General features: G+C 42.7%; 1 protein-coding gene and 1 non-coding gene across 2 annotated transcripts in view; one reads left to right on the top strand and one right to left on the bottom strand.

The window, feature by feature from the left end:
• me1 (malic enzyme 1, NADP(+)-dependent, cytosolic) overlaps positions 1 to 15,030 on the bottom strand; it is a 75,884-nt gene extending 60,854 nt beyond the window's left edge. The window contains exon 1 of the mRNA XM_076736147.1: positions 14,777 to 15,030. Within this exon, the coding sequence (XP_076592262.1) occupies positions 14,777 to 14,905 (129 nt within the window). The 5' untranslated portion in view covers positions 14,906 to 15,030. The remainder of the gene's footprint in view (positions 1 to 14,776) is intronic.
• trnap-agg (transfer RNA proline (anticodon AGG)) lies at positions 2,476 to 2,547 on the top strand. The gene has a single exon. It is a non-coding gene; the product is annotated as a tRNA-Pro (tRNA).
• Positions 15,031 to 16,579: the final 1,549 nt, after the last annotated feature.

Here is a 16,579-nt window from a genome sequence, read left to right as displayed (position 1 = left end):
GCTAGCACCCGGACTGGTTCTTGTCAAACACAAATACTGACCTTTATGCCCAAACTGTTGACCCGTCCCCTTCAACTGTCCAATCCCCCCAGAAATGATTCTTCTCCTCACTTATAAATTACCTCTGGCTCTACATCCGTCCCCTCAATCTTTTCTGGGAACCACTCAGAATGACAGAAAGGGAGGAGAGAGCGTGTGCATGACTTGAGAGCCCGGCTGCCATCAATCATTTTGCACTGAATGATGGGATATTCACTCATACGATGGGGGTCTCGGGATCAGTGTCGGTGTCAATCATTTAAAATATGCACCCATATGGAGTCGGTCCAGAGATGTTCTTGGGTTTCAAAAAGTTCAATTCTGCAGGTTTCACGGTAAACTTAAACCACATCTTTTAAAAGATCTACATATTGGGCCCATGCTTCACAGGAATGCATTTCCTGATTTTGAGGAAGCAAGTCTAATGGCATCACTGCACTCATTGTTCCAAATGGCCACAGCAGTCATCCTACACTATATAAATTCTATAGGCATCAGCAATCAAGTGGAAACAGTAGCAACATAACACTGCTGTGGTTGAGGTCCTGCTGTGGCGACAGAGCAGCTCACATATGGTCTCACAGAGATGTGTCCAAAGCTGTGTCCTAATACTGAACCATATACTGATTTTAACCTAAGACTAACAGGACATAGTGCATAGTGCATTCACATAATACAGTAAAGGATGTAAACTATTTCATTCTCAAAGAGTTTTTGTCCATATTGGTATTTTACATACTGTCAATACATCCCATGAAAAGCATTCGTCCACGTTTCTGAAATCAAGTGGGCCCTGTAGTTTTAAGAAAATGTTACTCAGACAAGAGGAAACTGTATGTTTGTTGAGGACTATTAATCCACATTTAGTGCTCTCGCAAGTATTTATAGTAGAGAGCAGTGTAAGTAGGATTAATTAAAAATAAAAAGAAACTACAGTGATCACTCACAGTCATAGAGACATACTGTATGTATGTCCAACTGTGCCTCATTGCTATGTTTTCAATAGTTCATGGAAAACAAAGGAGCTCTGTGGGACAGACATACAGGCCTTCAGAGGGTGTCTTAGGGTTTTCATGGCATTTGTTCACAATAACAAAAATACAGAATATCACAAATCTGATCCTTAAATCTGCCAGATGGACACTATTTTCTGCTGCCATTGTACTTGTCACCATCTTCATCACAGCGCTGTCCAACAGCTTTAAATCGATATTCATCACTTCTCCATCCAGCTGTGCTGATTCCTCTGACCCAGTCCCCTACAAATGAATGTGCTCAGTCCTGGCTGCTCTTTTACTCTATCTGCTTATGTTTAAGATGGGGATGAGCATGAGAAATTGGATCATGTGCATGGCTTTGTTTTGGATATAGCTAAATCAGGGATTCCTCTGAAACTACAGCCAGGAAAGCATGTCATATCATTTAATAAAGAAGGCAGATCAGTGTGGCTGACACACGGTTCGCACATGTTCACTGGAAGCCTGTCAGGATGAGTCAAAAACAAATGTTAGCACATGGCTAGCAAAACGCTTGTAAATGTTGGAGAATGTACACAATGTGTTGAAAGAGTCTCAAAGACAACGAGGAGTTAGGCAGTCTGAAGCAGCAATGTGACAATAAAGTCAGAGACGTCTGCTCATTTCAGAGGAGATGAAGCTCTGACTCACATCCTAGAAGCAAACAAATGAATGACCCTTTTCTCCTGGACACACTGCATAATTTCAGAGCTCTACACATGCCAGAAAATCACACGCTGGCTGACTTCTGCCCTCTGACACATATGACTGGTTTTCTGTTCAACACATGACAGGTGCAGCAGTGTTTTCCAGAAAACCATTCCTCCGACACCTCACTCGATACACCTGACCTAAAACTAACTAACAAACTATAGAGTCACAAGCCCCATGAAAAGCCAACTTGAGGACCTTTAGGGACTTGGCTGTCATTGAAAAGTAAGAGTGAAGGTTTTCTTAAATGATCCTAATGGCACACAGAGTGAATGGGCGGCTTATTTATGGCCCCTGCCTCCTGCATGCAGGTGTAACACCAAAGAATGGAAACTTCTGCACAGCCTGGTGAGCATTAGCTTCTATGTGCATGTTTGTATGCATGACTGCATGTGCACATATTTACATGTGTGTCAGAGAAAGTGAGTGTCCATTTGGTGTACTGAAGGGAGCCTTGAGACACCCCAGAGCCACCTTGAGGTTGGTCTACAAGGGGAAGTTCCCTCTCCAGTGAAAATTACACTACAAATGGCCACAATGAATCTCCTCTAATGACTTAACGGTAACGCATTAGAGAGCCACGCTCGCATAGGGAGGACAATGTAGGCTCTGTTTCTGTCAGTTGGTCTGTCCATGACTTTAGTTCAGACTGAAATATCGCAATAACTTCCACAAGAATCTGTTGTTGACATTGGAGGTCTGTCATTGTGGCTCATTGGTCTAGGGGTATGATTCTCGCTTAGGGTGCGAGAGGTCCCGGGTTCAAATCCCGGACGAGCCCACACGCCCTAACCTAACCAAGTCGAGTTGGGGTCCAGTGTGAACCAGCAGATTCTTTGACTCATTAAGGCAGGACAACAACAGGAGTTGATAGTAGAATTTGTGATGTTCTGTTCACTAGTGGCACCCCAGAGTTTGCTGCAAGTGATGTTTTTCCCCATCACGCAACAAGATGACCGAACAGGAAATTGTTGTTTGAATCCAGGTAAATAATACCTACTAATTTAATGTAAACCTAATGATCCACATTAGGTTTAAAAAACCAGCAAGTTTTTAAGGGCTTTCTAAGGGCAATGCAAGTTATATGTCTTTGTAGGGATTTATACTATCTGCATGCACAGATGCCAAACCAAAGACGGGTTTCATGGTGTAATGGTCAGCCCTGTGGACTCTGAATCCAGTAATCCAACTGCAGCTCAACTCATGGCAGAACCCTCAGTGTTAAAAACACCACAGGTCTATGCAGTTATAGTTCAAGATGATGTATCTTGATTTGTCAGGTACTTAACTCTTGTCCACGCACATAAGCACATTTTTGAAAAGTTATATATATTTTCCTCTACATTTTGGCCTCTCATCTACATGCAAAGGTCACATAAAACACCCTCTGAGGTGCAAATTTTTCAAACTGCCGGTTCCTGTGTATCCCTGTGTTCACAAATGCAGCACTTGGGAAACAATGACCTCACTTTGTGTGTGCCCATTGTGGCTTTGCATAAAGAGCGCAAGTCTGAAACAACAATGATGGATGTTAAACATTTGGTTAGCAGCGCGAGCCCATGTGTCAGAAAGGTATGAAATGAATAAATTAGTATTAACAATAGTATTAATCAATATGTTTTAATTAGTAACTAGCTACAATTGGACAGTGATAGTGGATTTATCTATATCACCCACTCCTATTGCAACATGCCTTCTGTATAACTCTAGTTCTTGTTTTTCCATCTCTTCCCTAATGATGTACTGTAGTGGCCTGTATGCTGTAGTGGCTTAAAGGCTACCAAAGACAGCTCATTATCTCTTGTCTTTCGTCTCTTTGTGTTAGTAGACCATCAGTGCTCAGTGACAGACAGAACTGAACGCTGAGCCTGATAAACCTGCCAGAGCAAGAACGGCCAGACCACCTGTATACAGTACCAGACAAACGGGTCTTTCAGTGCGAGATCATCACCAGAGAAAACCAAGAGTGTACACTTTTAATATAAACTACATTGTAACTATTTTACATTCATTCTGAAATAAATGCATGATACTGTAAACTACATTCAGCGTGTCTAAAGTCTATAATATTAGTTAAGAGTGGGACTGGGTTAAAAAAAATCCTGATACACCTACAGTAAATCATACGTCTGCTGTGGCGTATATTTATCGTCCATGTCAAATCTTTATATTTGCTGTTGTCTTTCATATACGGCACAGGAAAAAGCACAGGAATGTATGACATGGATGACACATCAAACACACAAAAGAGACTGTTAATAATTTTTAGAGCAGAACGGAAGGAACCCCTCAATGGACGAACTGTACAATACTTCAGAAAATTGGGCCAATGAGTTCAACAAATATTTGTCTCCAAGTTAGTATAGTTGTGTTTTTGTACTTACTGTTGACAAGGCTTACACTCTAATACAGTCGATACCTGCAATGGCTAAAGGTGAAGTTCACCAAAAGGTCACATGCTGCTAAATGTTTGAAGGCAAACAACATGGAATAAAATATAACCAACTGCAGTGTAACTTTAACTCTTGTACTTAACAAAAGAAGTCATTGTGATAGACTGACCTGCCTGATTCTGACTGAGTATGAAGCCATTATTTGGTCAGTGTCAGTTTTTTTTGCCCATGTAAGCTGCACGTTTGTATTCAGTGTGAAGCCGAAGAGGAGCAGGTTTGCCTATTGTGTCCAGATCCTGTAGATTTTCTCAACAAGAGGCCAGATGCCCCCCATCTGTTTCCTGCTAACATGGCAGCCATAATTGAGTTCAAGAGGACTGCCCTGCGAATAAAGCCCTTTAAATCCATCCCTTCCTCTCAGGAGGAAGAGAAAGAGCACACATCAGCTCCAACCCATCTCTTCTCAGGATCTTACAGCCTGACTAAGCTTTTCCCAATGAATGCCTCCCATCAAATGTGCCGTGTAAGGCCTGCATGTGCACTCTCATTCCTAAACAAACGTAGTCATTAGCAGGCCAAGAACTGTGGCATTCAAACTTTGTTCAGAGGGCCAGGCGCATTAATCAGAAAGATAACTAGTGTTTTCTCTTTCAACATTTCTGCGCTGTGTGTATAATGCTGTCAGATATCTTAGAGTAATAGGAGCACTGAGAAAAAGCATGCTCGCAACAAATGAGGAGAAATCAAGGCAGTAATCGAGCTCTGTGTGCTGGCTTTCTAAGCTTCCTTTCATGTTTGGTTTAGAAAAAGAGCTTGACCACCTATCTCATATTTTATGCCGAATTTTAGATCTAGTTTTACCAGATTTTCACTGTATTTTAATCATATTTTCAATATATTGTGAACTTTTTTATTCATTTCAACAATTTTTCACTTCATTTTTTGAGTAATATTTTCATTCTATTTTGCTCTAACTGAGCAAGGGGAAAAAATACTGGTGAAAATAACTAGAGAAGGAATCACTGTCTTGTCCAAAACTGCCATTAAAGAGCAGACAGCCGCTGAGCCTCTAATTTACTTCTCACTTTCATGAGTCATGATCCCCACCTAGCAACACTGAGCTCTGAGACTCACCAAAAGGAGCGTCTTAAATTCCTCATCCTGAGCAAATATGCAACGTAGGGCTCCTTAAATCAGGAGGTGTCAACTTGTGAATGTACAGACACACTTGTTGGTCAAACAGCCTTGAAAACCGAGCTGCTGTTGACTTAGGGTGGGCAGCCCTCAGTGGATGGAGGTAGCGGACATGTAGGGTTCTTCAAACACAGCCAGTCCCCTTGAGGCAGCCTTTTCATGCTCCTCAGTCCAGGTCCCTTAGGAGCCTGAGTGTTGCCGGGAAAATGTCCAAGCCTCTAAAGACATCAGCAACTCTGTAAAGCCTTGGGTCCAGATATTCCCTTTTGGCTGGTGGTGCTTTAGCATTCATTGGCCATGTTCAGATGACAGCATGGGCCTGGACTGCCATGTCCCATTTCACAGGTGTTTGTGACTCTCTCCTATTGAAAACACACCACCCCATCCAAATATCTGTCCTCCATCTGGACAACAACCAAGGAAAACACTACAGCTGACTCATATTGAGAGTCTATTAGTAAAAACAAAAGAAAAAAAACATGAAGGCAAATCCTTGTGACTTATACAAGTGCATAAACAACGAGCAAACAAATCTGTGTGTCCACTGGCTGACCTGTCTTAATAGCACAGGAAATCTCCAATTAATCTGTTTGTGGTCCCACAAGCAGCTAATCCAATTTCAGATGCTGTCTCAAAATATCTGTCTAATTCTGTAGTCAATGCCAAGCAGGAACACACAGGTGAATCACCTTTGTGACCTCACTAAAGTGCACCAACAGTACTAAAACATGAACATGTCAAGCTAATGTGAGGGCCCCACTAAAATGTGTTTTCCTGTTGTCACTAGTCGATGATGACAAAAGTGTCTCCTGTCCCAGTGACCACCTACATGGCAGCTGCTTCTCTAAACGCAGCCAAATGTGAAAGAAAAGATGTTTTTCTCTTCACTAAGTAAACATCCCTGCTGTTAAAACACAGGGAAAGGCCATAACACTGTCACCAGAAAGGATGTAACACATAGTCAGTGGTAAATGGCACTGCTCTTCATTTCAGAGAGACACAGCCGTATGTAGAGTTTGCCATTTTTAATTTCCTTGTTCACGCTGGATCTGTTAGTGATGAGAGTATTTGGGGTGAGGAGAGTAATAATGGTGGGGACTGGGGTTTTTCTAACCCATAGCCGATGAATAATTTAGGCCTCATCACAACAGGCTGTCACACAGCAAAATTCATCCTCATGTCTTGGTGAAATATTTGGTTCTAGAAGCTTGGTGATGTAGGGACAACTCACATACTTTAAACTATTACATGATGAGCTATCTGCTAACACACACACACACACACACACACACACACACACACAAGCCATAATATGTAACATCTATGCATTAAAAAACGCAATGTAATGCATCAAAACAACCAGTCATATGTAATACATTTTGTTGAGTTGTGAACTTAGATCATACCAAATGTTTCAACAATGTTTAAACCCAGAGAAATCTGTCATTTTATTCAAGGTAACGTTTCTGCGTTTCTGTGCGTTTCTATACCTTCTGGGGAAACATGTGATACAGCAGATGATACATCAGTGAGTGAGGCAGGATGTCAGCGAACTATAAGTTAGCCACTCTATTGTTTACTATTGTTTGTATTGCTCACATGTGATGGAGCATGATTATCAAATTTCAACAGCTATGGTGATTGTTTAAAAACGAAGACAACAACTCCCACATTTCCACAAGACTTCACGATGTCATCAAACTCCATCTTTTGTTTAGTTTTGACTGAAAGACACCTGGCAGCAGAAATTACTGCTGCTGGTGCTACCAGGCCTTTAGCACATTAACTGACAGATTTACAGCTCTTTATTGCACAAAGACCATTAATGCTAACCTCCTCATCGATTTTATGGAGCTTCAACCACACAAACCCTGTCAATCAACACAGGCTCTGTCTTAATGAACTTGGAATTTGTACATAAAGGAAACACTGACACTAAATACTGCCTTTGAGTTCTTGCTGCTGTATCTTTGTTAAGACATGGTAAGACCTCCACCACTGTAATATAAACAGACAAAAGCAGCATTGAAGAGAAAAGGAGGGAAGAGACTGGAGGGGCTGAAAGAGGCGGGATGCTTGAGATGAGCTTCATAGGTAGGTGATGAGGCTCAGACTGTCTCCCTCTGTCTGGGAAGAGCTAATGGCTTTTCCGTTGTCCTCACATGAATGAGGACCATCTTACAAAAAACACAAAAGTGAGCTGAAGAGGTAGGACCATTTAGGAGGGCCTGCTGCTGAATAAACATAGCATCACAAGTGCGCTTCTGTGCGTGTGTGTGCGTGCAGATACAGTCAAATTGACAGTGTGATCATATTACAGGCTTTTTGAGCCAGCGCTGAAGAACACTGCTAGGAGCACTTATGAGGCTGCAGGTTAACAACCTATTTAAACTGCTTTATAAAACGTAGAGCATGCGTGTATGTGTGTGTGTGTGTGTTTGTGTAGAGCTCAAGTTGGAGTTGGTTACTGGAGGGGAAAGAGGGTGCACCCTCTCTCTGTCTGGCCGATCCACTCCAGTCCATCAGAGGAATGTCTGGTCACCAGCGATGCGTGCGGTCAACCTGAAGCACCTGGCCACACCTGGGACTACCCACACACACACACTCATACATTTCACACACATATCCATGGAGCTCTGCGGGCCACCTCATGAAGGGGATTGACAAGTGCAGCTGCTCGGCATAAAGTCTGAACAGAGAAAGTTTTGTCCCAATTTCACCGCTCAGTTAAACAGGGGCTTGTAATCTGACTGCCAACATCATCGAGTTCAACCTCACATAACCACTGTCATCCACCTCTAAACAGCCTGCAATATACAACCACATACTGGTATTTTCACATGATTTCTGCCCCACCCAGAGACAGTGCACTGATGTCAGAGTCCATGTGCAATGGTCTCTGGAAATCTTACTGACACATCAACATGATTGAGAGTAAAATAAAAATTGTGAGTAGGAACGTAGCCGATGTTTCCACAAACATTTGGCCTTCAAATTTATCAAGTTCTTGATCAAAGGTTTGAAAGATGTTTCCTTCGAGATGGGTAGATTGACATGATGTGTGCACAAAACAGGAAACTAAGAGTCAGCAGCTGATTATCTTATCTTATCTAGATTATCATATAATATAGACTGTAAGCAGTGGGAAACAGCTATCCTGGCTCCGGCCAAAGATGAAAGCAACAGTGTACAGTCACACTGGCGGCTATGTGATGCTGTAATTTCGCACAGTGGAGCTTTGAGCTAAATGCTAACATCAGCATGCTAACATACAGTGATAATGTTAACATGCTGTTGTTCAACACATATGCTGTTCACCATATGTAATATTTACCATCTTAATTTAGCACAGCTGAGGCTGATGGGAATGTGAATAAATTTGCAGGTATAAAACAAAGTATGGAGGCGTCCTCCTCTGGGGAACGTTAACGTCTTCATAGTTGTCAAGATATTTCAATCTGAACAAAAGTGATTGATGCACTGCTAGTGTGGCTAAAAGTTTGCCAACCTGTACTTCTAAAGCTCACTAATTACCATGAGCATCTCATTTGTTTAACACAAAATACATTTTACAGGGAGTATACAAATCTCAATGTCACTGTAAGATTGCCAGGCAAATCGCTATCACCGCTTATGGTCTTCATGCTAAGCTAAGATATTTGCAGACTGACACTAACTCTCAGCAAGAAAGCAAATAATTGTGTGTGACTAACGTTTTAAGAAGCCATGGCCTAAAATATGACATTTTGTCAGAATTAGGACCATTGGGGACTCATAGTTTACTCCTTGTCTTACTGAGTCAAAACATAAATGTGAACTTATTTACTTTAAAACCGCTTCTCCATCATCACAAATATCCATCAGAGGTTTTGCTCGAGGATCTGAAATGTTGATGTACCATGGATAGAGGCCAGAGAGCTGAGACACTGATAAATGTAGAGAGATTACAGAGTTCCATGGGAACTTTGTCTCGCAGCACAAACAAAGCACTGCTGTGATACACCAACACTGAAAACTTTCAGCACAATGCTTTTATAAGTCTTGACTGCGCAGAAAACAAACTTTGTCTTCGTGTCATGCTGTGACTCAGTGGGAATCAAAGTTCCAGACTGCTTTGGCTACAGCCAGCTTCGGGTCATGAAGGCCTTTCTCTCACTGGCACCTTTTACCAATTGTGACATAATTCTATTAGAGTGCATGCACTGTTATAAAAACCTTATCGGGCCTTGCTAGAGACACAGACCGGCTGGAGCACATTACGTTTCACATGGAAAACTCAGCAGATCAGTCGCTGTGCAGCAACCAAAGCATGACACATACCCGAAGGAGCAGATCCAGAGAGCCACACAGACACAGAAATATTTCCATTTCAGAATTAAAAGCTCGGCATATTTGTTGCCATTTGTTTGTTTGTTGCTGAATTTATGTATGTCGGTCTTGGTTAGAGGAAAACGCAAAGCTGGTGAGGAAAGAAAATCTTTTCTGGGAGCAAAAGTTGATGAATGTAGCAGCCAAACCAGAGTACATCTAACATGAGAGCCTAATGACTTCCAGTTGCTAAAGAGGGTTATCAGGACCGCCGCCATTTGGCATCGCAGCACATCCTCAATGCCCAATCAGTTACACTCTTGTTCAGCGCCAAGAGCAGAGATTGTTAATTCTAGTCTTACAGCTGACAGGCCATCTTGCAATGTCATTTGGAGCCTGTGGTTGCAAATGGGGCATCAGATTGCAGTGATGTCTGGGCATGGCCGTTCCATTTTATTCAGCATTCAGAAGCTCTAATGATGCATGATGCTAGTGATTTCAGATTCCTCAATAAACAGACATTACTGTTTAATGAAGGGGATCAATGCGCCTTCTCTAGGGATTTAGTACTTAAAGCAGGATTGACAGCACCATCTCTCCATCAGGGGCCAACTGCATTTGAACGCATGTCTATTTATTTTTGTCAGGTCTGATGTTTTTGTGCACACACACATCCAAGTAACTTAAAAGGCAGGTGCTGGACCAGTAGAAGACCTTTTCAATGTTTTGTTGTACAAACAAGTAAAACGTGGCAGCCACACAGTTGCTGTGAAACTGTACAACAGGTCGACAAACAGGCAGGAGCTGCAGTTCTCACTCTCTCCTGCACTTGTTACAGTCACCTTCACCTACAGCACAGAGCCAGTGAATGAGCATCTGTTTGCCGCTGGCACGCCGACAGCTCAGTGCAGTGTTTGAGGTGAAACGGCATCCCTGATTGGATGCAAAGATCATTTTTTAAGGTTGTTGTTGTTGTTGTTGTTGTTGTTGTTGTTGTTGTTGTTGTCGTTATTCAAGGCCACGGCAGGCGGAAAGAGCGTCACAGAGACGCACTGAGGGTCCAGATTCACACAGATGCCTCATTAATGTGTGATCAAGCAGAGAGACAGAGGACGTCTGTGGAGCGTGACCAGCGCTCTCTTCCTTGCCACAGAGACTCCTTTTTACACCTCGCACCCCAACTTCATCTCCTTATTGCACAGTGAGCACGCACAAAACACACCTATAATATCCGGTCCCACCTCTGCAGAGAGAGGAGGGGGTGTGTACGTATGTCACCACATGCATCAGTTGCACATATAAGTGCAAGAGTGGGGAAATTAAAAGGAACTCGAAGCCTGTGGATGTGAGGACAGGCCGCTTTCAGCGCTGCCTCCCTCAGCATCAATTAGCAGGTTGTGCTGTGACCGGCTCCTGTTAGAGGTGAAGTGGGCCAGCTGAGGGAGGTAAACACACCTCATCCCCAGGGCCCGCTGAAATCAGAGGGAAGGCAACAATGTGCCACTGCCTGAGCCACAGAAGCCCGCCTGTGCCTGGCCTCAAACACGCTTTAGCAGTCATTTCCTACCTTCTCCTCCAATTTCCTCGCCCTGGTTCATGCACGGGGCTGACAGGGGATGGTTCACCTGGCTGCATAAGAAACCTTTTTTCTGCCATGACCCTAATCTGTGTGTGGTTGAGGGAGCCTGCGTTTTGGGTCACTTTGGCCACCTGATAAGAGGGTCAGGGTGATCAGATACAACCACCAACCGAGAAGTGGCATAACTCAGTGTAGGAATATTTATGTTTTGGTGTCTCTTCTAACCAACATAAGCTCATTCCATAATAATGAAAATTGGTAGCACAAGGGAGCTAGATTTACTTTTCCAGAGACCATGGTTTTAGAAATCTGCCTTATTTTCGTGATTGAACAAACCACTTAGAAACTGTCAAAGCTGGCTCCTCACATCCCCGTTGGTGAAACTTTCACGGCCAGTTTTTGTCCTTAAGAAATTCATCTTATTAAACCACACGTTTTCCAAAACAATGTTGCTGCACAAATTGTGAGCTCATTTGGGATGGACAACTTGAAAGGGAGAGGAAGAGCCTTGTAAACCGAAGAACAAAGAACTGTGGCTCTCGTAACACTCACTCTTAACATTACTTACAAAAAAAAGTAAGGAAATGGAGAAAGGGAAAATGGCAAGGATGACAGTGTTGGTCTTAAAACTGTGAGTGAAATGATATTCCTGTGTCTCTGTGATGATTTAAAAATAACTTCAATCTTCCAGACTTTTATTAAAACAGACAAAAGAAATGGTGTAACATCCGAAGTGCTAGCCCGCTCACGCTTTCACATGAATTCAGGTCAACCTATCCATCTCTTTTTAAGAGCCCTGCTGTACACTGGCTCCATTCAGGGGCCCAAGGTGTAAATTCAGATGTAAATAAATAGTTTACTGGGTCAGGTTTAAGCACTGAAGCCATAGGTCTCAGATTGACCTCTCTCATAAACAGACATCATCCAAGTCTGAAAAGATTTTCAAAAGAAACAATTTGAAATGAGGTCAGTTAGGAAAAAGCAGTTCATCCACAGAAAAACAAAGGGGGTTTTCAAGATGGCCACTTTAAGAGTGGCTGGTACCAACAGAGCCGAACCACTGCAAAATAACCCGGAGCCTCACAAATCCAATGAGGTTAGTACAAATTCATTAGACAACAAGTTTCAACAAGTTCTGACGGAAACTGTGTATAACCTCAGGTCACTGTCACACGCGCTTCAATCACGAGCACGCGGATGACTAAAAATAAAATGTAATCGCTGCTGAAATTTAGATCTCCCTGGTAGTAGACACCAGCCATCAGTTGGAAAGCAAACTGGAAATGCAGGTGAAGAGAATGCACAAGCTAGCTCACAAGACAAAGGAAGAGGAAGTAACGGAGAAAGTCACAACATAACTGGATTCACTGGTTGATGAACAAGAAATCTAACGTAACAAAGACCATTCAGCACAGAGACCAAACAAGGATGTAAAAGATGAACTCTGTCGTCACATGGCTTTTGTAGGTAAGACGATCATCAGGCTGTGCAGGATGTAGTACTGTTAAATAAACTGTGAAATCTTGGCATCACATGTTAATGTGTCTCCAGATTAGGGCCTTACTCCCCATCAACCATACTACTCGATGACACAATGAGGACGTTGCTCTATTTATGCTACAAGAACAGATCCTTTAATGTAATGGAACTGACATCCTGTGACACAACATCAGCGAGGGGCTGGTTTGCTTTAGTGAAAATGATGTCCTTTCTTACATTTCTACACATAGAATGTTTATGTAAATGATTAAACTAACATGAGCCACTCGTTAATGCCAGCTCTCACAAGAAAACATGACGTCTGTGTCTCTGGTTGAACACGTTGAGATTACAAAGGGTGTCAAACTTGTTATTACTGGTTATAAAGCATCTGTGCACACACCTCACCTCACCCTACCACACCATGCACACTTACACACATGAAAACAAACACACAGGGTTGGTGTGCGGTATGTGGCCGTCTCAGGAGTGGAGTCATTAACGTGCCTAACAAACAGGTCTCTGTGCTGCCACCAGCTCACCACCCCTCACTCCACAGACACTGGCCTGTTTGAACCTCACTGTCTCACTTATCAGCTCACTGTTGACACCACCCAGGCCGGCAGCTGCCTCAAGTGACTGCAACCTTTATCAGACTGGAACAGCTTTTTCACGAAAAATGCTGTGAATTCATAGCGAAATAAAGCAGGAGAGTTTAAAGATTAGACATGGAACGGCCTGCACTTTTCCATTTGGTCAGTGAGGGTGCAGAAAAGAGCTCAGAGGGAAGAAGTAGACTGTTCAAGTGTTCTAAAATTAGTCTGACATTGACAAAGAGCAGTCACACTACACTTGACATAACAGCGGCTCTAAATGCAGTCATTTTGATGGTCAGTCAGCACCATGGACAGAGACCCTGTCCCCACAGCTTGACCTCTGGGGCCCCATCCCACCACACAAACCAAGAGAAAACACTGGAAAGGCTAAAAGGCTGCCAGTGGCTCTTTTGTCAAGGCTGCGTTAAAAGCATGGGAAAAAATGTGATCAGGCTAATTCAACAGCAAAGACTGGTCGGAGGAGTCTTGGTAGAATCTCACAAGACAGCAATGACAGGCTTTTCCCCCACAGCGAGAACATGCAGAGTCATCAACTTATCTCATGATCTGCAAGGAAACTGCTCAGCAATAACTGCTGCATGATGAAGCAACTTCGAACACTGTTCCTCATTTTACCTTAAGAAAGTGAAAACAAGCTTGAAACTTCATGTTTATGAGGGGCCACAATGACAGCACCGACTTATCTTACTTGACAACATATCAGCTTTCACAGTGAGCTCACAGCAGCTTGTCAAAATATGCTGAATCACATATTGTAGTGCTTACTGTGGGAAGACTGTGGGTTTGAGTAGCCATTCATTATGTTAAAAAGCACTACTGCCACACCACTATAGTCTATCTAAAGCCATATGTGACGAGGTATTATGAACAAAAGCCCCTCTCTGTGTGACAACAGCGGTTGGGCGCTTTAAATCTAAATATAACCACGTCTAAAGCTGATACCTAAACCTCCTGGCTAATGCTGCGTTCAACAGCTCCTCGAGTACTCGGGCCGGGGTCCAGATACCGTCATGTAGACTTGTGCGAGTGTTAAAATATTGAATACACACAGCACATGGCAGGTATTTTTAGTGGTTGTCGCTTATGTAGTGAGCAGAAGAGGAATGACACTGAATATGTAGTATAGTTTTAACATCTTAGTAAGTTTGCCGTCTATTTTTAACATTAGCTCTAAAAGTCATTAATTAGCGTTGTCATACGTTTATAATCCGTCACTGGTTGGGCATTACCAGCCTAAAATGCTAGCTAAGCCTCGTGAATTATGATATTACAGAACACCCCCCATCTTTCGTCGGTTATACCCACACTTGAGGCTGGCCGCTGATGCTCCACTCAGAAGTGTAATATTTCCTACAGCCCGTGAAGGCAGCAGCTAGCTAGCCAGCCTTGTTGTTGATAGAAACAAGCTGAAAACTCTCACAACTGTGTCTCCACGCTCACCTTGTTCAGGTGGGGGTTTCGGGTCACATCGTAGCCCCTCTTCTTGGTGTAAACGAAGGTTTTCTTTTTCTCTTCGGACTTGTGCATCTCCGTTTCCACCGACTCCCGTCTGACCAGACCGTGTGCCATGTTGTTTGCCTCTTTAAATAGAGCGACGGTGAACTATTGTGAACTCAACAAGTGGATGCGCAGGTCCAACCACTGATCTCTGGTCTGCAGATGTCACGTTAGACACTTAATTGAAGAGCCGCAGTGTCCTTATCAATGAGGCGGTTTTATTGGTTCTAATAACTCACTGAAGGTCTTCATGCGTGCAAAGTCCCGTATGTGCGTGTAGTATCACCTGCCAACAGGTGAATGGTTGTCATTGGACACAGGGATGTAACGTTATGCTGCAGCTGAAGCCAAACTGCATAAATTCTTTCACTTTAAATCTTCATTTTAAAAAATAATAAATAAAAAACAAACAGTGTCAACGTGTTTTAGCAGAGCGTTTCACTGGATTAAATCGTGGGAGCTGTACAGTAACTATTAAAGGCTTGTAAGGCTTATGTGGATTGATCAGGGTTCAAGGTTATTCATGGAAAATATCCTTTCTATTTGTCCAAAATCCAATAAATAACACCATAACACCTTGAATGTTTTAATTATTCCATTAGCTTATGTTAAGGGGGTTTGGCACAGTTAATTAAAAAATAATGTGAGGCTAAACTGATGTTGCATGACTTTACAACAACATAATTATTATTTTCCGAACTTTAACCAACCAGAAGTAACAGTAATAACGAGTTCTTGCCACAGCAGTATGATAGTTGTTGAAAAGGAACACTGTCACAGTGAGCAAGCAACATTCCCTAAAATGAGAGTAGAATTTTTCCAGTCTAAAATAAAGAAGGTCACTTATTGTACCACGTATGATGAGTTTTTGATGAGTAATGACATTTGATACGAACACGTATCTGAGATCACTTTACGATGCAGAGTGTCTGAGAGCTGTGACAACAGTGAGGATATTTGAAGCCAAGGTCAACCTTCAGCCTTCACTCTCTATCAGCAGCAGTTATGCAACATTAGGCAGCAGAGAGTTTGACAGTCAGAAATACTGTGGCATTCTGGGAGGGGGAGGGCGGTCATTCAACCCTCAGCCCATATACCTCATGTTGATGAGGTGACTGCTCAAATTTCCCTACAATGTTGCCTCGAAACCAGCTGATGAATCAAATTCATTAATTCTACCCAGTCAGGAAATTGCGAATCATTGTTCCTGCAGCGTCACAGGCATCTGCAGATACATACTAGTTTCACTTCTTCAAATTATTTACTTTTTCATAATTTTTAATTATTTTCTGGCCTGTTTAGCCTTCACTGTTTTCATAACCAAGGATTCTCCTCTCAGTTCACCTGCAGGTTGAACTCCGAGTGAACACGTCTGAGACCTTAGTTTATATCGAGGTTGACCTCGTGCCAAGTGTGTAAAGATGGTCGAACTGATAGTCGTCTCAAGTGTGTCTACAGAGCAGAGAGGATAAGAGAAAGTACACTGACGCCTGCAGTCAGTCACACACGAGGCTGTGTTTGAGCTTGCTGAATTCTGACATCATGTCCTCCCATAAGTCATGCCACACTGTGCCTGTATTTGAATTTGGTTCAGTCACACCCCAATTAGTGGAGAGAATGATGTCTGTGTTTCTCCTGTGATAGACATATCCATGCACTATGCACTCCATAGCAGGTACAGTTTACAATGAAGCCTTGATGTTTCTGCAGATGCTTTGCATTATTGAAAACTTTTCTCCTGTTAAG

Source organism: Chaetodon auriga, chromosome 8, assembly GCF_051107435.1.
Source record: "Chaetodon auriga isolate fChaAug3 chromosome 8, fChaAug3.hap1, whole genome shotgun sequence".
NCBI lineage: Eukaryota > Metazoa > Chordata > Actinopteri > Chaetodontiformes > Chaetodontidae > Chaetodon > Chaetodon auriga.
The sequence above is the reverse complement of the archived record's forward strand: the minus strand, read 5'-3'. Positions and strand labels throughout refer to the sequence as shown.